The following is an 18,575-nucleotide window of genomic DNA, read 5'->3' as shown; positions in this document are numbered from 1 at the left end:
TGTTTTTGTTATTAAACGAACGGGTACGACCGTAGCACTCTATATAATTGTGTGTAATGTCATACGGCAAAATTGTCTAGAATAATAGGTTTCCACTTTTTCATTCTCTGTTTTTTCTCTACCATGCTCTGTATTTAAATCAATGGCTTCTGGTATAATACAAGAGCAAAACTTCAACATGGTATCAGAGCTTGGTCGACGACTGAAGTGGATCATTCAGAAGAAGAAGAAGAAGCCGCCACAGGAGCCGATAAAGAAAAGAAAGACTCAGTGGAAAACAAAGCTGAAGTAAATCAAAAATACATAGTGAGAGAGAGAGAAAGAGAAACTTTGGATTCCTTTCTTCCGAAGACGTTGACGAATGACTTTTCTTTTTTTGGTCGTCAACGAAAACTTTTCTTTAGAGGCATATAGACCGAAATATCTGGTCGTCAGTTGTAAAGAAAAAGAAAAAGATCGAATGGGGTAAGTTCTGTGAAGTAAAAAATGATGGCCCTAACGAGTATACTAGATTTCGTAATGTGAATTCAGTATTTAGTTTAGTTTTTGGTTTGGTTTCAAAATTTAGTGTAGTTTATTAAAGTTCGAATATATTTGACATAATAATAATCTTATCAGTACAATTTTAAACAACCATAATCGACAATTGAACGGAGGGTGGATCATTCGTAGTCATCGAGGAGTCCCTATTGTTTGGGGTGCAACAAACTTAAATCATTCTGAATCAGCTTAGAAGGCGGAAGCAAATGAGCTACTATCGATACTACACTATACTTGGATCCGAGATTACACATCAATAGTTTTTTAAATAGATTGTGAACTTCTTATTAAACTTGTCAACGGTTTTATGACAAATGCTTCACTCACAACTCGTGGTGGGTAAAAAACCCGTCCCGGCCCAAAGCCGAAAAAGCTCGCTCACAAAAAGCTCCAATTTAAAAAATTCGAACGGGTTTTAAGTCTTGTGGGTAAACCCGAACGGAATTTTAGTTTTGTGGGTAAATCCATAGATACCCAAAATTTTTTTTGTCTTATGTGATTTATTTTACATTTTAAATTGTGTATTTTTGTGTCTTTAGATTTTTGGTACCAAAAACAAATGTGATTTTTATTTATTTTGTGTATTTTATTATATCTGTGAAAATTTTCAAAAATTTATAATCTTATATCATATAGATAAAGTATACCAAATATATTTAAGAATTGTGTTATCATAGATAAAACCAAATTTATTATGTACGTGTTAACATAGATAAAACCAATAGCATAGTCAAGAATAGACAAAAGCATATAGAAGTATCAAAACCAAAAACAAAGTCATAAAAACAACAACAAAACAATGGTATTTCTGTCATAACGTCTATTCTTAAGTAACAATCTCAATTTTTTTTTACCTTGGTCTCATACTCCTGAGCTACTAGCCATGAATGTAATACCTTCAACTCCATCATCAAAGTTGTCTTCAATGTCACCTCTAATTAGAAAATATAAATCAACAAAGCAAGGAAAGTTAATTATAAAAAAAAATTATGGATTCATACCTTCTAACTCAGCATAACCACGTAATCAGTTTTTAGTACATAACAATGCTTGAACATTTTTTGGAAGGAGACGGTTCCTGTAAGGATTCAATACCCGACCTCCAATGCTAAATGATGACTCTGCTGCTACTGTGGTGATTGGAATATTGAGCACATCAAAATCTAGAGAAGCCAAATTTTCAGATCTAACAAACTTTTCTTCTATTATAGAATGCTTCATTAAGTTTCCAATGATACAAGATTGTTCCTTAAATACAATCTAAGATAACCAAGGTCTAACCATAAACAAGTAGAAGGATTAAACCAAGTGATTAAACCGATATATATATAATCTGATACTCCCCCTCAAGATGGCGAGTACAAGTGATGTAATCCCATCTTGGACAATAGATAAAGGAATTGCTTCTCAGTTAGCGGCTTTGTGAGCAGGTCTGCGAGTTGATGTTGTGTGCCAATGTGGATAACCTTCATGAAGCCAAAAGCGACACGTTCACGAACCACATGACAGTCATGATCGATGTGCTTCGTGCGTTCATGGAAAACAGAGTTCTTGGCGATATGTAAAGCAGCTTCATTATCACAATACATCACAATGGGATCAACAAGAGGAACTTGTAGATCTTCAAGAAGAGAGTTAATCCATAGCAATTCACAAGTAGTGTTGGCCATGCTGCGATACTCTGCTTTTGCAGAGCTACAACTAATAACGTCCTGCTTCTTTGACTTCCAAGATATCAAGGAATCACCTAGAAAAACGCAGAAACCAGAGATGGATCTGCTTGTCTCAGGACAATTCCCCAATCTGCGTTTGCAAAAGCACGAAGAGAGAGGATAGATTTGGCCGAGTAAAGTAAGCCTTGATCTGGATCATTCTTCAAATAAGCAAGAATGCGATGAACAACATCCAGATGAGGCTTCCTTGGTGTTTGAAGATATTGACTGAGTTTGTTGACAGCAAAACATATATCTGGTCTAGTAACTGTTAGGTAGACCAGTTTACCAATCAATCGTCTGTAATAGGAAGCATCAGATAAGACTTCTCCTACTTCATCACTTAATTTCAGATTCAGTTCCATAGGGGTTGGATGAGGTTTGCAACCAAAAAAACCAAATTCTTCAAGTAGCTCAAGTGTATATTTGCGCTGAGAATAGAGATACCTTCTTCAGCTCTCGCTATCTCCAATCCAAAAAAAATATCGCATTTGGCTTAATTCCTTGAGCTTGAATTCTCGAGCAAGAAATGATTTGACATCCAAGACTGCATAATCCTTGTTGCTCACTAATGAAATTTCATCCACATAAACCAACAATGCTAGAAAGGCTCCTGAATCTGATTTCACAAAGAACGCAGGATCAAAGAGTGACTGAATGAAACCATGATCGAGAAGAACACTCGAAAACTTGTGAAACCATTGTCTGGAAGCCTGCTTGAGACCGTATAAAGACTTGATAAGCCTGCAAACAGGTTTCGCAGGTAAGAACTCCCCCTGTCTTGGAACATATCCCTCTGGTAATGTCATATAAATATCTTCCTCCAAATCTCCATGTAGGAAGGCATTTGTAACATCCATCTTATTGATGAACCAATTGTGGATAGCAGTCAAAGCCAATATTAAACAAACTATTGTAAGTTTAGCCACAGGGCTGAAAGTATCAAGATAATCGACTCTTTCTTGTTGTGTGTAGTCTTTAGCTACTAAACGAGCTTTATAGCGTTCAATAGAGCCATCTGACTTGTACTTGATTTTATACACCCATTTACAACCAATGGCGTGTTTGCCATCAAGTAGAGAATAAATTTCCCAAGTCGATGTGCTCACAAGAGCATCCAATTCCATGTTCATCGCATCAAGCCAATGTTGCAACAACACTGCCTCTTTAAAAGAGGTTGGTTCTTTTGCAGCAGTAATGGCAAAGCAGAACAGACGATACTCATGAGAGAGTTTATCGTAGGAAAAATAAGCAGAGAGTGGATGTGCAGTACCATGAAAAGAAGAAGAAGCAGGAAGGAAGGCTTTGTTGTAACATTAGAGCAATGGTACTGTGAAAGATAACAATGATCACGTGTCTCTCTGTGTGGCCTGAGTGTGTTAGCCATATCATCCCGAGTTTGATCATTTCTAGTGTTTAAAGTGTTTTCTGAGGTAGAGGGTTGTGATGGTGTGTGCACTATAACAATTTGTGACTTAGTGACAGGTCTAACTTCAGGCAAAGAAACAATGAAATCATCATATATATAAGAACTATTGTTATTTTGTATTTCAGTATTAGAGTTCACTAAATCATCAAAGAAAGTAATGCTTGGTGGAATTGAATTATCAATGAACGGAAAACATTTCTCATGAAACACAACATTACGAGTGATAGACAAAGTATTTGATTCAAGATCCAAAACCTTGTAACCTCTAAAAATAGGTTCATAACCAAGAAATGCACATGCTCTAGCTCTTTTTGTAAACTTATGCCTACCATGTGAATGTGTAGATGCATAACAAAGGCAGCCAAAAACTCTTAAGAAAGTGTAATCAGGAAGTTTTGAGTTTAAAATCTCAAAAGGAGTTTTATCTTTTAAAACTGGTGTTGGAGTGCGATTAATCAAGAATGCAGCAGTAGAAACACACTCTGGCGAGTAAGCTAGAGGAACATTTGATTGAAAGTATAACGATCTTGCTACATTTAAAAGATCTTGGTGTTTTCTTTCCACAACAGAGTCATGTTGAGGGGTGTATGCACACAAATGATAATGAAAAATGCCATATTTTGCAAGTAATTCTTTAAATTGGAGTTCTGGTGCATTATCAGATCTTATGCTTTTTCTTTGAAACCATATTGGTGTTGAAAAAGATTTAGAAAATAAGGAAATACTCTTGAGACATCACTTTTCAAATGCAGGAAATAAATCTAGGTAAATCGAGTGCAATCATCAACAATGGTAAGGAAATAACGAAAACCCTTAATAGATGTAATATGAAAAGGACCCCAAACATCTATATGAATTAAATAAAAAGGTTCCTTAGAAATTTTATTATTATTTGAAGGAAAAGACAAATGTTTTTGTTTTGACAAATGACAAACTTTACAATGAAAATCTGAAAGTTTCTGAGGAAGATTTAAATTTGAAGACATAAACTGAACCCTTGAAATAGAAGGGTGACCAAGACGCTGATGCCAAAGCTCAAGAGAAACAGCAACAAATGCAACATGATGAGATGTTTCAGGGGGGTGTTGATGAAGTAAGAGATAAAGATCACTAGACTGATCCCCTTTACCAATCATCCACTCTTGAATATGATCATGAATGAAACAAGAATCATGATAAAAATGGGAGCTGGAGCTACTAGTCTTGGTAGCCTCTGTATGTATCGATTGTGTGTATCGATCGTGTGGTTTCTTAGCCTTTGTTCTCGTAAGTGTAGATGGTTAGAGGAGCTGGAGCTACTAGTCTTGGTAGTAAAGACGCTCATGGTCGTGGTCGTGGCCAGGGGATTACCCAGGCCAGTGATAGTGTAGCCCTAAGTATCACATGTGAGAAGGTTGCTGAGTGACCAGTTCATTAGGGGGACTTGGAGACTTGGCTGGTGGTGGTATTGACAAGGCTGGTGAACTCGGTATCAATGTTGGTGTTACCTCAGGTGCGGACTTGCTAACATCACTGTTGGAGCGGTTGACAGAAGTTGTGCCATTGCAAGCTCTAGTGGATGTTTCGTATGGCTGGTATGGAGCCAAGAGCTTTGGCCAACTGAGGAGCTCCCATCCTATAGCAGGATGATGGTGTAGTTGCAGCGAATTGGTAGCACATTCGAGCTGTAGTCGGTGCAGTGTTCCTATGCGGATAGCTCCAAACTATTACAACCGAAGCAAGCATCCTAGACCACTCGAGCATGCACCAAAGAACCAGCTACCCTAGGATAAGCCTTACGTGGTGTTTACAGATGCATCGACCAGTCAAGCCACCAGCTAACCCTTCTTCAAATAAGTTCAAAAACAAGGAGCATAAACGCTTCAGAGTAAACCCGGGGAGCAACAGCGTCATAAAACCTTCCAAGGCAAGGCAAGGTTTGGGGGCAGCCACCAAACACCTCGGTGTAGGACAAGAACTTGTATTGCAACATTCATCGGATAACGTTCTCTAGAATCATATGGCTGACAGTGGGCCTAAGGAAACCTAGCGAGCTTTAACTTGAGAAATAATTAATGAACCAGCAGATATTGGAAAAACAACAATTATTTTTAACCAAGAAGAATTCTTCTTGGCCTACCTTAAGGAAAAAGAGGAAGCTCAAGCTCATTTTATCATTCATACTTGGCAATTCGTAAAAGTTTGTTACGATTCTTCTAAGTTTTTTAATGGGATTTCACGCTTGATTCATTCTTAATGAAAAATTATTGGGTCTTATTCACCTCTCTTAATTAGTCAATCAAAATAAAAGAACATATCATGTCATATTATATTTAAAAAATAAATCAAAGTTAAAATCAGAAAAACAAAACAAATTAAGGAAACATGTTGATTTTTTATTAAGGAAATTATAAGTATTAAAAAATTATATGTCGGTTTGGATTTATAAAATAGATATTAGAGCTTATATCTTCCAATTAAACAAAATTATATGTCGGTTTGGATTTATAAAGGAGAATTAGGATATATGTTTAAACAAAATTATATGTCGATTTGGGTTTATAATTAAAATGGTTAGGGTTTAGGTGTATAATTTAGGGAAGTTGTTAGAAATACTTTTTTTGGTAGACCTCTTTTCAAAAATACTCTCGTTTTGGCAATTTTCAGTTTTGCCCTCCTTTATTTTTAATGACCATTTTACTCCTACTTGAAAAATATTTTAGTCAACCAAATTGAAAATACAAAATTTTTGAAAAATATTTTAGACAACCAAATGAAAAATATTTTTAGCAACCTTAGAAAAAAATCTTATTAAAAACCTTATTAAACCTTCTAAAAGTCTTAGAAAAACTTTGTAAATGACTTATAAAAACATTATAAAAAAGCCTTATAATTACCTTATTAAAATCTTATAAAAAAACTTATAAATATCTTGTAAAGATGGGTTTTATAAGGTATAAATTTCATAATTTTTGGCGAGAAAATCCAATTTTATAATTTTGGTGGGATTTTTTTTATTTTCGACGGGAAATTATTTGAGTTTGGCTGGAAAATGTTTCGATTTTGGTGACTGTACATTGTTGCTGTCACTTAAAGAAAGTGTAATTTGATCATTTTGAACGTAGGGATTGGTAGTTTTGAAGATGATCAACATGGAGGAGTATTTTTGAAAAGTAGGATGGAAAAGAGGATTAATGTTAAGATTATATGAAATTATATGTCGGTTTGAGTTTATAAAAGAGGATTAAAGTTAAGATTTTACAATTAAACGAAATTATATTTTGGTTTGGTTCTATAAAAGTGTGGTTAGGGTTTAGATTTTACAATTAGACGAAATTATATGTTAGTTAGAGTTTATAAAAGAGGATTAAGGTTAAGATTTTACAATTAAACTAGGTTTTACCCCGTGGTACACCAAGAGTCTATTATTTTGTATATATGATACTGTAATGGTTTAGTGGTGCTTGTAGTCGATGGTGAATTGCATCTATATATATACTGTTAACGGTTGTAGATAGGTTTTGTATAAACTCTTGATTCGCTAGTTGAGAATATACATTTTATGATTTGGTTAGTTATAATTTAGGAATGAATGATATGACATATTCTTATTTTGATTCTCAATTGATATTATTGGATTAATAGTGTACATTTAAAGCTAATAAGAACTTAGCAAGTATGTAATCGTTTATTAAACGCAAATTAGATATTTCCTAAGATGTATTCATCTTGAATTAGTTGTTATATTATATGGATGCGATTACAGAATTTGTGTTATCAATTCTTTTTGTCAAACTCAGCCCTAAAAATTCGGCATGTAAATTAGATCTTTCCTAAGATACAATGGGCATTAATTGACATTAATTGGATGTAAATAAGTACGCTATGGATTAAAAACCGACCTAAAATATTTGATAATCTTAAGGAGGATCCGCATAATTGAATCGGTTATAATTTTAGTTAAAAATCTGACCCGAAGATGGCAAAAAGCCAAAAAGTGATGACACCCTATTGTACTTTAAAAATGTATTTCGAGCTCTAAATGTGGATATACTTGTTTGGTTATAAATATCCTAAGAAAAATTTTAAAATTTATATCCGTTTATAAAAATTCAAATCACATCATATGCTGAAAAAAATCTAAAATTTATTCACTTTATGTATTAAATAGTAATTAAAATAATTAAATATAAGATCAAATAAAAGTGCAAGGAGAATTATATTTTAGTCTAACATTGATTTAAATTAGGTAGATAGTTTTTAGGAAATTAATATTATCAAATAAGAAAATGATTGTGTTTGGTTGTAAGGATTGTAAAGAATTTAGTTGAGAGTTGTTTGGATACAAAGATAAGAGAGAATGACACAAAAATGTACTTCAAAAATGTTAAGATAGATGAAATTATATTTTGGTTTAGTTTTCTAAAAGTGTGGTTAGAGTTTAGATTTTACAATTAGATGAAATTATATGTCGGTTAGAGTTTATAAAAGAATGGTTAAAGTTTAGATTTTATAACTAAAAACTATAAACAATGTTAAGGTTAATTATTATAAAATCAAACGTAAGATTATTTATCTTATTAAATTATGTTGATTTATTTTAATTATCTTATTTAGATAAAATTAATTATTTTAGCTAGCTTGGATTAATTACATGGTAAATTTTGATTGGGTATTTAAAATTAATGGAGTGAATAAGAGAGATTCACGTTTAAGGGTGTGAAGTGAACCCAAGAATTGTTCATTTACTAATTGTTTCCAAAATTCTTTAAAAACCCATCTATGATTCCCATAAGTTTTGTTTGTGATTAAGAATGAAAATCGGTTTTTTTTTAAAATAATTTTGTTTCTAATTCTTAATTTTCCGGGTGAGAATGTGAGATCGGTGTGAATCCCACTAGTAATGTTGGGTTAGAAAATTATGTACTTGATTCATAGAAAATGAATGTATCTATGGAGAATTGGATATGTAATATATTTATCTTTGAATTTATATATAGAAAAAGTGACTTCGTAATGAAGGGAAGATTTATAGGTAACTGACCGTTAACATCAAATTTTGTAATATAATTCAAATAGCAAACGGGCCAATTAGGATGCATGATTCAAAAAAAACCTTTAGTGTAGAGTTATGTGGAGAGTAATATTGATAATCGATTAAATACGAGATATGTTACTAGGATTAGGGTCATTAATTAGCTAGTGACGGTAGGCAAAGTATCTTACTAGTAAAATCTTAATAGGATAATTTGTAAACATTTTTTGGGCAAAAATTAATGACTTAACCTAAATCATTTTAGAATTTTAAGGATAGGATTCGATTATAGCATGTCATTCAAAATTATTAGCATCCAAAGCAAAAATAACATTGACAGACTGGTTTCTGATATATATATTCAAATAATTCTATCATAGAATTGCTAAAGGAAAAGCATGGAACGATAAAGAAGTAGTGAAGCTACCCGTGATTCTTCTTCAAAAACCTCCCATCAAATTCAGTGAGACGTGCATCTATGTTCTTAAGGGCCTTCTGCATGATATCTTCACGTGTAACATTAGTGTTACCTTCCAAAACCATGCTAGGAAGATTGAACATGGATGATCTGTGAGAGTTTTGAGCGAGTACCCCCAGTGGTGGATCTATGAATTATTTTTACTAGGGTCAAAACATAACTAATTTTAAAAAAAAAAACATAAATATAAAAACATTTTACAAAACCCAATTTATGAATTTTCATATCTTGAAATCTCTTCGTCACAATTTCATTTGAAATAGATAAAAATACATTTTTTCAATGAAACAAATTAAACAATGATTCAAAAATTGATCTTCAATCCACTTGCTAATAAGCTATCAAAAACAATGGCCTTCTTAGAAGTACTGGAATTTGCCTTAGAACAACAAAAAAGATTGAAATCTACATAAATAATAATTAACAGTTCATGTTGTTTGTAAAAACCATGTATTTCATAGCAATGGCAAATATTAGATACTAATTCAGGAATTCTGATTAGGAAAATTAGTATTTTTTAATAAATTTTATTCAGTTTTCAACATAGATATATAAGAAATATGTAATTATATATATGAAATATATTTTTAGAACAATATCAAAGAAACAAAAATTCGATCTGAAAATTTGACTTGAATAGTTGGATTAAGATGACGACGACGATGAGGAAGAGAAGTTGAAGGCAAAAGAAGAATAAATCTTCTCACGTAATCTTTGTGTTATTAGGTTAAGAGTTTTGTGTTATTTAGTTAGAATTGTTTAAGTGTTTTGTTAAGGAGAATATTAATGGGCCACTAAAGATAAAGGTCACCAAATATGTATTTTTTTTTGGTTTTTTATGTGGATTGAATAAGGTTCCGCCCTTGAGTACCACCATTTGGCTTGGAGTGAAGTGGAGTGAAACCGATTTCTTCAAGAACGGTTTTGTTTGTTTTGTATATATTATGGAATAAAATAATCTAAAAATATTAAAATTTCAAAATTAAATTTCAATTTATAATTATATATTATGGAATGCTTTGAAATTAGTAAAATAATTTGAAAGTTTAGGTTACAAATAAAAGTAAAATTATCTTTGAAATAATAATAAATATATACAAAAAAGAAACAAAAACACAACCACAAAAAAAAAAAATTTATATATGAAATCTTTTAGGTTTTGTATACCGTTGGATATTGAATATTAGATTACTGAATTAAAGAATTTTAGGTTCGGCTTAAAACAAAAGGTTTGTGTCAACTAAACATGATTTGTTTTGTTTAGTTGTCGAATAAGAGACAAATCTATATAAGTAAGTTCAATGAACAGACACACCTCGGACGTGCCTCGTGATATTAGGCATTACATCAACAAGTGAACTATTTATTTTGTTCACGATTATGGCTTTAAGCCGAACATTTCCTGGTCCCAAACACCACAATTTTAACATACGAGAGCAGCATAAATTAGAACAACTTGAAAACACTAACATACAAAACTTATGGGAATCATAGATGGGTTTTTAACGTCTTGCGAACATCTTCCCCACTGAAGCTTGGGAAAACGTCGTATCTCCGGCTGCCAGAAGAAGAAGAAGCAGCCATGGGAGACCAAAGAGGGAAGAGTCGAAAGTTTTTATTTTAAGAGAAGTAAATCAGCAATACAGAGTGATTAGTGAGTGAGAGAGAGCGAGATAAGAGGAGAAACTTAGCCTTCCTGTACAAGTCCCTTTTAGTGAGAGAGATAAAGATGAGCAATACATTGGTCTTGTTTCCCTATACTGTATACATGCATATAAAATTATGAGAAACGAGTATATTTGATTGTGAGGATTTTAATTCAAATAATAATACTTTAAAAACACTAACATACAAAAACTATCTACTTTGCTAAAATAACTCTTTCAGTTTTCTAGAGTTGTGTGGTGTAGTCTGTGGAGTTAACTGTGGAGTGAGGATTTTCATATAACGTTTTTGTTATTTACTTCTACAATTGTAATGTTAATGTAGAGTTTGGCCTACTGGCTACTGCGTCAGCAACCACTGAAGGCTGCAATTGCATTTGCTGCTGTTTTAGGAGCCTTTGGTTTCTAAGGCTTTCATGTACTGGTTGGAAGAATTCGTGCTTGAGAGCATCCTCTGCGCTGATTCGTCGCCTCGGGTTAACTGTCAAACATCTATCAACGAGGTCAAGGAGCGACTGTGGAATTGCTTCTAGAAACTCTCTGCGTTTTGTGTTGAGTTCGCACCATTTTCTCAAATCCATCCCTTTCAAGTACCTTGACTCGTACAATTCCTGAAACAACAACACAAAACTCTACCTAAATTCATCTATCTAGTTTGTAATTTACATTTTTTAAGATATATCATGCTCTGGGGGTGCAGTAGAAGCAACACAGAACGCTAACAATGAAAACCCTTTTTTGTGATATGTGAATCCAAATGCTGGCGGTAAAGTAGAACAGAGCATGTAAACTTTGTCACATTAATGCAGCAATCAATGAATGGAGAGTTTAGAAGGGTGGCAAGATGAAATGTTACCTCAGGGAAAGAGGATTCACGGTTGTGCAGCTTGGCTACTTCCCATAATTCTTCACTGCCTCGTAGTTGTGCAATGTCCTTTACATTCCTGGGAATCACAAGGTTGTTGTAAGACGGCAAGAAAGAAAAAAGAGGGGAATCGAGGTGATGGTGTATCCAGTCAAGTCAGATCTTAACTGTTCAGGGTCACCTGTGAAAGGTGTCCTTCCCATTATGAGGTATAAGAAAGTAACTCCCGCAGACCACACGTCTATCTTAGGTCCTTGGTGCAAAGATCTAAAGCAAACCTGCACAAACCAAATCAGCGAAGGACAGCCCCAGAGAATTAGCTTTCCCATCCTAGATGTGCTAATGAGTAGCTCAGGCCTACAACTTTAGTCTCAAGGAACACAAGATTTCCATGTGGATTTAACTAGTAATAAGGGAAGTGAGCGATAGTTACGTACCTCTGGAGCTCGGAAGCCTTTGGTTCCTGAGCAAGGGCCGTCTTTCTTCTGAATTACGGCCCCTAGTAAGGACAGAAAATATAAATATACATACGGTTTAAATTAAACTCTGAGTCAATGATTACACCAGAACTCACCTGCTTCATGCCGACCGTTAGAGCGCAATGGCATTGGGGTCAGATAAAGAAGTTCCTTCTCAGCTTTCCTAGGAAGAGCAGCTACCCGTTTTCTCATAGACGTAGGAGCTTTGGATGATACTTCATGGTTTGGAATTGGAACCGACATTGTCTCCTGCAGAAAATCTAAAAGCGCTTTTCTTCCATGACATGGCAAAGGCTCTCTCCTCTTTTCACCTGAAGGGTTGTTCCTTGTGCTGGTCACATCTTTAGCTGAAGTTAAGCCAGACCCTTCTGCCCCTTGGCTATTGAGTATCTCCCATCTGCCTATGTTATTCCGAGCTCTTATCTTTCCCGCCGCTTTCTTGAGACTATTGGGCGCTAAAGTTTTCTGAGAAGATTTGTTGGTCCCTCGGTTTGTCGCATCAAGTGATTTAACCAATGTATGATGTTTCTTGCTGGCAGTTGGAAGACCTGAAGCTTCTTTTGATTTATCTAGAAAACATAAAGAGAGATAGCTTTAGTTTCCATATTTATAAAGAGAGATATGCATGAGGGGAGAAGTTTACCTGATATCCTGTACTTCTGGTGCAAATCCTAATTAAGCCATACAGGAAAAAGAAAAGAGATTAACATCGGTGGGTGGGGAAAGGAACGTAACAGTAAATATCAACATAAACGTTTGTGCTCCCTCAAGTTTTTCAGTGCCTCTGTTAGACACTGACCTTGGAATGAAGAAGCAGGTTTTTTCGTTACCTCAAATTCTATTGTAAGAAACACTAACCAAAAGCCGTTGCTAGTAAAATTTTGATAAGAGAAGGGGTGCTAAAAAAATGCTAACCATGGCAAGGTTAAAATCAATGAGGTAGCCTTTGTTGGTCTTCCTAGAGAAGAGGAAGTTTCCTGGCTTAACATCCCTATGAACAACACCCTTCAAGATTGCAGAAAAACAAAACAATAGAACTGGTTAGTTGCGTGATTGATATATGAATGCTAAAAATAATTCAGTCCAAAATCTGCATTACCTGCTTATGCAGACTCGACAAAGCTTTGAACATGCAGTAGCCGTACCACTGTAGCTGATACACGTCTATTTCTCTCTTCAATGAATCAGATCTGTCATGTTCAAGGTGCTCAAGGATGATGCAATCAGAATCTCCATTCTTGAGACAGCCTTCATGCTTTATTATACAGTTTTTCCCCCTAAATGAGACAACATTTTCAGCATATTCAGATCTTTATGTTGTAAAATGTGGAAGGTTCATGCCTAATCATACTTTGTTACTTACCCAAAACGCTCCAGCATTCTGATTTCATTATTTACATAGCGCTTCTGAGCGCCAGCATGAGGGCCTGCAAGGAAAACACATGAGGCAAGTCTTCCAACAAAAAACACTGATGCAGTGAAAAAAATCTAGCTAGATATCATTTCCTTTCCCGTACATTTAATGGCAAACTCTGTTCCATCAGTTTTCCTCTTCGCCTTATAAACAATACCGTAACCACCTACATTTGGATTTCACCAATGATTAGTCGATAGCCATTTAAGTTGTTTCAACAAACCGGGAATGTAGATGAAAGAGTATGGAAAGAAATACCTGAGCCTTCTTCCTCTACAATAGTGTAAGAATCAAAATCTGGAATTGTGTTATGTCTTGACTGATCCGAAACCACAAATATGAGAACTTTTAATATAGTGTGCATGAATGCTAAAAGTCAGTGCAAAAGTGTTAACGTAGAGTGAAATTGCAAGGGGCTCACTCTAGAGGAAACAGACATGTCTACCTTCTGATCTTTAGGTTGAACAGAGTTAACATTCTGCTTCAACTTCTGGATAGCTTTACTTTTTCTGGTGTGTTTTTTCTCAGGGGAAGAGCTGTGCGTTTTGCTGTTTCCCGGCGATTTGCATTGATCCTCAGTTTTCTGTACCAAAGATTTATCTTGATTAGCTTCTGTAGCAGAAGGCTTCAACGGCAGATCTCTGAGAGGGGTGCTACAGATTTCCACAGTGCGATCTTCAGTGTCCTCCACAATCTGCACACAGGTAGTTTGTATCTCCTCCTTAGGGAAGAGATCTTTCCTGTTTTTATCATCACCGTCTTGGAATGATACTTCGTTGTAAGCAATTTGAAAATCTTCAGTTTCAAGTTGCTCGCAATTTCCACCCTCCTGAGGATATGTCAAATCGTCCTTGCTTTGCTCCAAGGGACGCGTAGGATTGACATCCACTGAAGCATTGGCAACAATCTCGCTACCAAAAATTTCAGTCTGCGGACCAGGCTGAGCGTTAAGATCAAAAGCCATTATTTCTCGGTTATGTGCATTTAACTTCAACGAAGCTTGGGATTCTAAAGCTATAATAGTCCCAAGCATAGATCCACCAGCAACAGTTCTGCTATCAATTACAGAGTAATTCACCTAAAGAAAAGAAAACCAGAATAACTCATTCCCTAAATGTTTGAAACTAAACTAAACCGTGAGAAACTTCATATATATTAAGAGATTTTACTTACATCATCTTCATCCTTTCGCCTTCTTTTAAGCAATGGCATTAACTGTAGCTCTTCTTGTTCCTCATTTTCTGAAATATTTCCATAGACAAACCCAAAAATTGAGAATATAATCTCTATGTAAGGTATGACTACTAAATCCACAATAGCAGATACCAAAACGACTAAACTGAATAAACTCAGTACCTCTCATATGCCCAACAATATTTCGCTTTGGCCTCGGAGATCTCGGATCCATAAAACGCCTTAATTGTTCAAACAGAACATTTTCCGGAAGACCCAAAGTAAAGGCGAAACTAGCCGGAGCGGAGAGAAACTCACACGAGAGAGTCACAGTGAAGCCATCTCCAGCAAGGGAAATAGGAGAATTAGGGATCGAGCAGAGAAATTTGACGAGATTAGGAGAACCTTGGAAGTATGAACACTTTGAAGAAAGATCTATAACGGATTCTGGTTTGCCACTAGAGAGTAAGAGACTACAGAGCTCAGAGGCTTGCCGATAATACCGAAGCTCGTCGTTGCCGTCTGACTCGGAGAGACCTAGAGCTAGAAGCTCTCTTACGGCTGTTGAACTCTCGAGTTGACGCGGCTCCGAGTCTTCCGTCATTGCAAATGCTGTGAATCTGATGGTAGAGAGAGACAAAGAGAAGCTAGGGATTTGATAATTTAAGATTTGGGGGCGCAAATGGAGAAGGAGCGGGAGAATGGCACGTGCGGTACGTGTGATGCTTATTTCGAGTTTTTCGCACATAAATGTTCCCGCTCGTTTATATGGGCCTTATGCGTCTATAGGCCCATTTACAATGAGCTCACGGTTGTTTTTTTTTTTTTTTTTTTTAACCCTTTAACTACATTAATATTAACTGGAAATAGATACAACGTTTAGATCAGAAAAAATACATGGAGGTACAAAGTAATTAATTAGAAATTCTGAATTTCTGTTTCTTTGATCCATAGCTAGTTTATCTGCAAGAAAATTCGAGCGCCGAGAAGTCCACTTGAAGATAATACTATCAAATCTTGATGTCCACCCTTGTACTTTTTGTAGCCAATTGTAGATATCAAACCGTAGTTCACGCCTATTGATTGCATTGATTAACACTTGACAGTCCCCTTCAAAAATTATATTTTTGTATCCGCTTCTCCATGATTGTTGCATAGTATAGATTAGACTTTGGCATTCAGCTTCAATAGCAGTTTGAACTATAAATCCAGTGGTTTGTCCTGCTTCTCTAAAAAGACCTTGATCATCACGAATCAACCATGCCGATGTAGAGTGACTATTTTCATTGATGAAGCTTCCATCATAGTTGCATTTAACCCAACCAGTAGGCGGTTTTGTCCAGGTAGAGTTGTTCCCTCTATTGATACGATTGATGAATGAATTATGCTGATTGTGCTCTGAATTTGTCGCTGTGATTGTTAACCATTCATCCGCCTCTTGCTTAGCTTCGCTTAGGACTCTTTGCCAGGTATGGTTGAGCTTTTGGAAAGTGAGCTTGTTGCGGGAGGTCCATATTTTCCATAGGATCCAGAATGGTAGAATGGACAACCGATCAGAACTATTCCGCGTTTTGTGAAACTCCATAATAGCTTTGAGTTTGGTATTAATGGGTTCATTTGGATTTAGGAGGCCTCTGATTGGTATATGTGATGCATGCCAAATCTGCATAGAGTGAGGACAAGTGAAGAATAGATGTTCAGACGTCTCCTCTTCAGAAATGCATCTTTTGCAGCTTGAATTGTTAGAAATATGTCGTCGCTGTAATTAGCCCCTGTGGCCAAAGCTTTTGATGATAAACACCACATAAAATGCTTAAATTTCGGAGGGAGTTTTGTTTTCCATATCTCTGTTTTTGTCTGCAGATTTCCATGTGGTGGTTGAGCTTGAAATTCTTGATCAGGGAGATGAGTTGCAAGCCAGTATCCAGATTTTACTGTATATATACCATTCTCAGTGTAATGCCAACCTAGGTAGTCTTTGTGTTGCCAATGGCTGGTTTTGATGCGCAAAATATGGTTGATATCATCCGGATGAACTCTTTCCCGTATTAGGCTTTCATTCCAACCACTTCTATTAGGTAAAAGGAGACTATTGACAAAAGGAGTATCAAGCTGTTTTTCATCTATTTGCCGAGGGGGTCGAGGTGGATGCACTGGAAGCCAAGGATCTGTCTAGGTTTTAATGCAATGTCCATTGCCTACTGTGAATCGCATACCTTTAATCAAGAGATCACGACCAACTAGCAATGACTGTCAACCAAAAGAAGGCCTTGTTCCTCGTGAAGCTTTAAGGATATTTGAGTCAGAGAAATATTTACTTTTGAGTATTCGCGCTAGGAGACTGGTTGGGTGTTGAAGGATTCTCCATGTTTTTTTGGCAAGTAGGGCATTATTGAATTGTTCTATATCCCTAAAACCAATACCACCTTCTTTCTTCATATACTTAAGCCGATCCCAAGCTACCCAATGGACTGCATTACCAGTTTGCTGAGTATTCCACCAGAAGTTTGCAAGAACCCTTTCTATCTCTTCGCAGATCCCTTTTGGTATCTTGAAACAATTCATTGTATACACAAGCATTGCTAAAGCTATTGCTTTCAACAAAATCTCCTTCCCACCTTGAGATAAAAATTTATTGTTCCAACTTTTTATTCTGGTCTGAATTTTCTCAAAGATATACTGAAACATTTCTATCTTTTTCCTTCCAAACTGTTCAGGGAGCCCCAGATACTTACCACAACCACCATCATTGTGAATCTGCAAACACCGACGTATCTGTGTTTTGAGTGTAGCAGGTACTCTCTTACCGAAGTTCAGAGCCGACTTTCTTGTATTTATTTGTTGTCCCGAAGCTCTTTCACACTGTGTGAGAATATCTTTAATTGTTGAGCAGGATCTGATGTTTGCTTGGCAGAAAAATAACGAATCGTCTGCAAAGAGTAAATGACTCACAGCAGGACTAGCATTACTGATTTTAATTCCTTTGATAGAGCCTTCTACTTCTGCACGCTTCATCATGTGACTCAAAACTTCAGCACAGAGGATAAATAAATAGGGAGAGAGTGGATCACCTTGCCGTATGCCCCGTTCCGGCTGTATGAAACCCTGAGGATTTCCATTGATGTTAACTGAGAATGTTGGAGTTCGAACACATGTCATGATCCATCGTACCCATTTGACATCAAATCCGAATTTCAGCATTGTTTCCTGTAGAAAATCCCACTCCAAACGGTCGTAGGCCTTAGCCATATCGGTCTTTATCGCCATGTAAGAATTTTCACATCGTCTCTTGACTTTTAGCGCATGGATGAGTTCATGAGCTATAAGTACATTGTCTGTTATATTTGTCCTAGGAATGAATGCAGCTTGCTCTTCAGAAATGATGTTATGCAGATGAAGTTTTAGTCTTCCTACCAACACTTTGGAAATTATCTTGTAACTGACATTGCATAATGCTATTGGACGGAACTCACTCATATGCCTCGCTGCAGTTGTCTTAGGTATGAGGCATATGTCCGTGTGATTTAACTCTTTGTCGAAAACACCATGATCAAAGAAGTTTCTAACTTCCTGTAGTACTGCCTCTTTTATCGTATCCCAGTAGTTTTGATAAAAAGCTCCTGTGAAACCATCTGGACCGGGGGCTTTTGTTGCTCTAATCCCAAAAACTGCAGTTTTAATTTTATCTTCAGTAACATGCTTGATCAAATCATCATTCATCTCTGTAGTGACCCGTTGCTGGAAGCCTCGGAACACATGATAGTGGTTGTTTTGGTTTGACAACTCACTTTTGAATAAATCAGTGAA

At 35.8% G+C, this 18,575-nt stretch overlaps 1 protein-coding gene across 2 annotated transcripts; it reads right to left on the bottom strand.

The window, feature by feature from the left end:
- LOC104718659 (probable serine/threonine-protein kinase cdc7) lies at positions 10,966 to 15,470 on the bottom strand. 2 transcript variants are annotated; one of them, XM_010436439.2, is made up of 14 exons: positions 14,952 to 15,470; positions 14,769 to 14,836; positions 14,017 to 14,673; positions 13,854 to 13,914; positions 13,699 to 13,761; positions 13,545 to 13,608; positions 13,281 to 13,458; positions 13,097 to 13,186; positions 12,825 to 12,852; positions 12,277 to 12,750; positions 12,140 to 12,201; positions 11,871 to 11,980; positions 11,694 to 11,781; positions 10,966 to 11,448 (listed from the first exon to the last, which is right to left on the bottom strand). In XM_010436439.2, the coding sequence occupies exons 1-14, from the start codon at positions 15,370 to 15,372 to the stop codon at positions 11,140 to 11,142; spliced, it is 2,673 nt and encodes an 890-aa protein (XP_010434741.1). In that variant the 5' UTR covers positions 15,373 to 15,470; the 3' UTR covers positions 10,966 to 11,139. The 2 variants fall into 2 exon arrangements, with proteins under 2 accessions (XP_010434741.1, XP_010434742.1); XM_010436440.2 differs by having other exon boundaries at positions 14,041 to 14,673.

This window comes from Camelina sativa, chromosome 10, assembly GCF_000633955.1.
Source record: "Camelina sativa cultivar DH55 chromosome 10, Cs, whole genome shotgun sequence".
Taxonomy (NCBI): domain Eukaryota; kingdom Viridiplantae; phylum Streptophyta; class Magnoliopsida; order Brassicales; family Brassicaceae; genus Camelina; species Camelina sativa.
Note: the sequence above shows the minus strand (reverse complement) of the source record. Positions and strands in the feature narration are given on the sequence as shown.

Bases quoted from the DNA above. Each gene is read 5' to 3' on its own strand.
- LOC104718659 (XM_010436439.2), bottom strand. From the start codon at position 15,372: ATGACGGAAGACTCGGAGCCGCGTCAACTCGAGAGTTCAACAGCCGTA. The intron at 13,609-13,698 runs GTACGGGAAAGG...TTTTCCTTGCAG, and splicing joins AACAGAGTTTGCCATTAAAT to GCCCTCATGCTGGCGCTCAG. The intron at 12,853-13,096 runs GTTAGCATTTTT...TGGCTTAATTAG, and splicing joins TTGATTTTAACCTTGCCATG to GATTTGCACCAGAAGTACAG.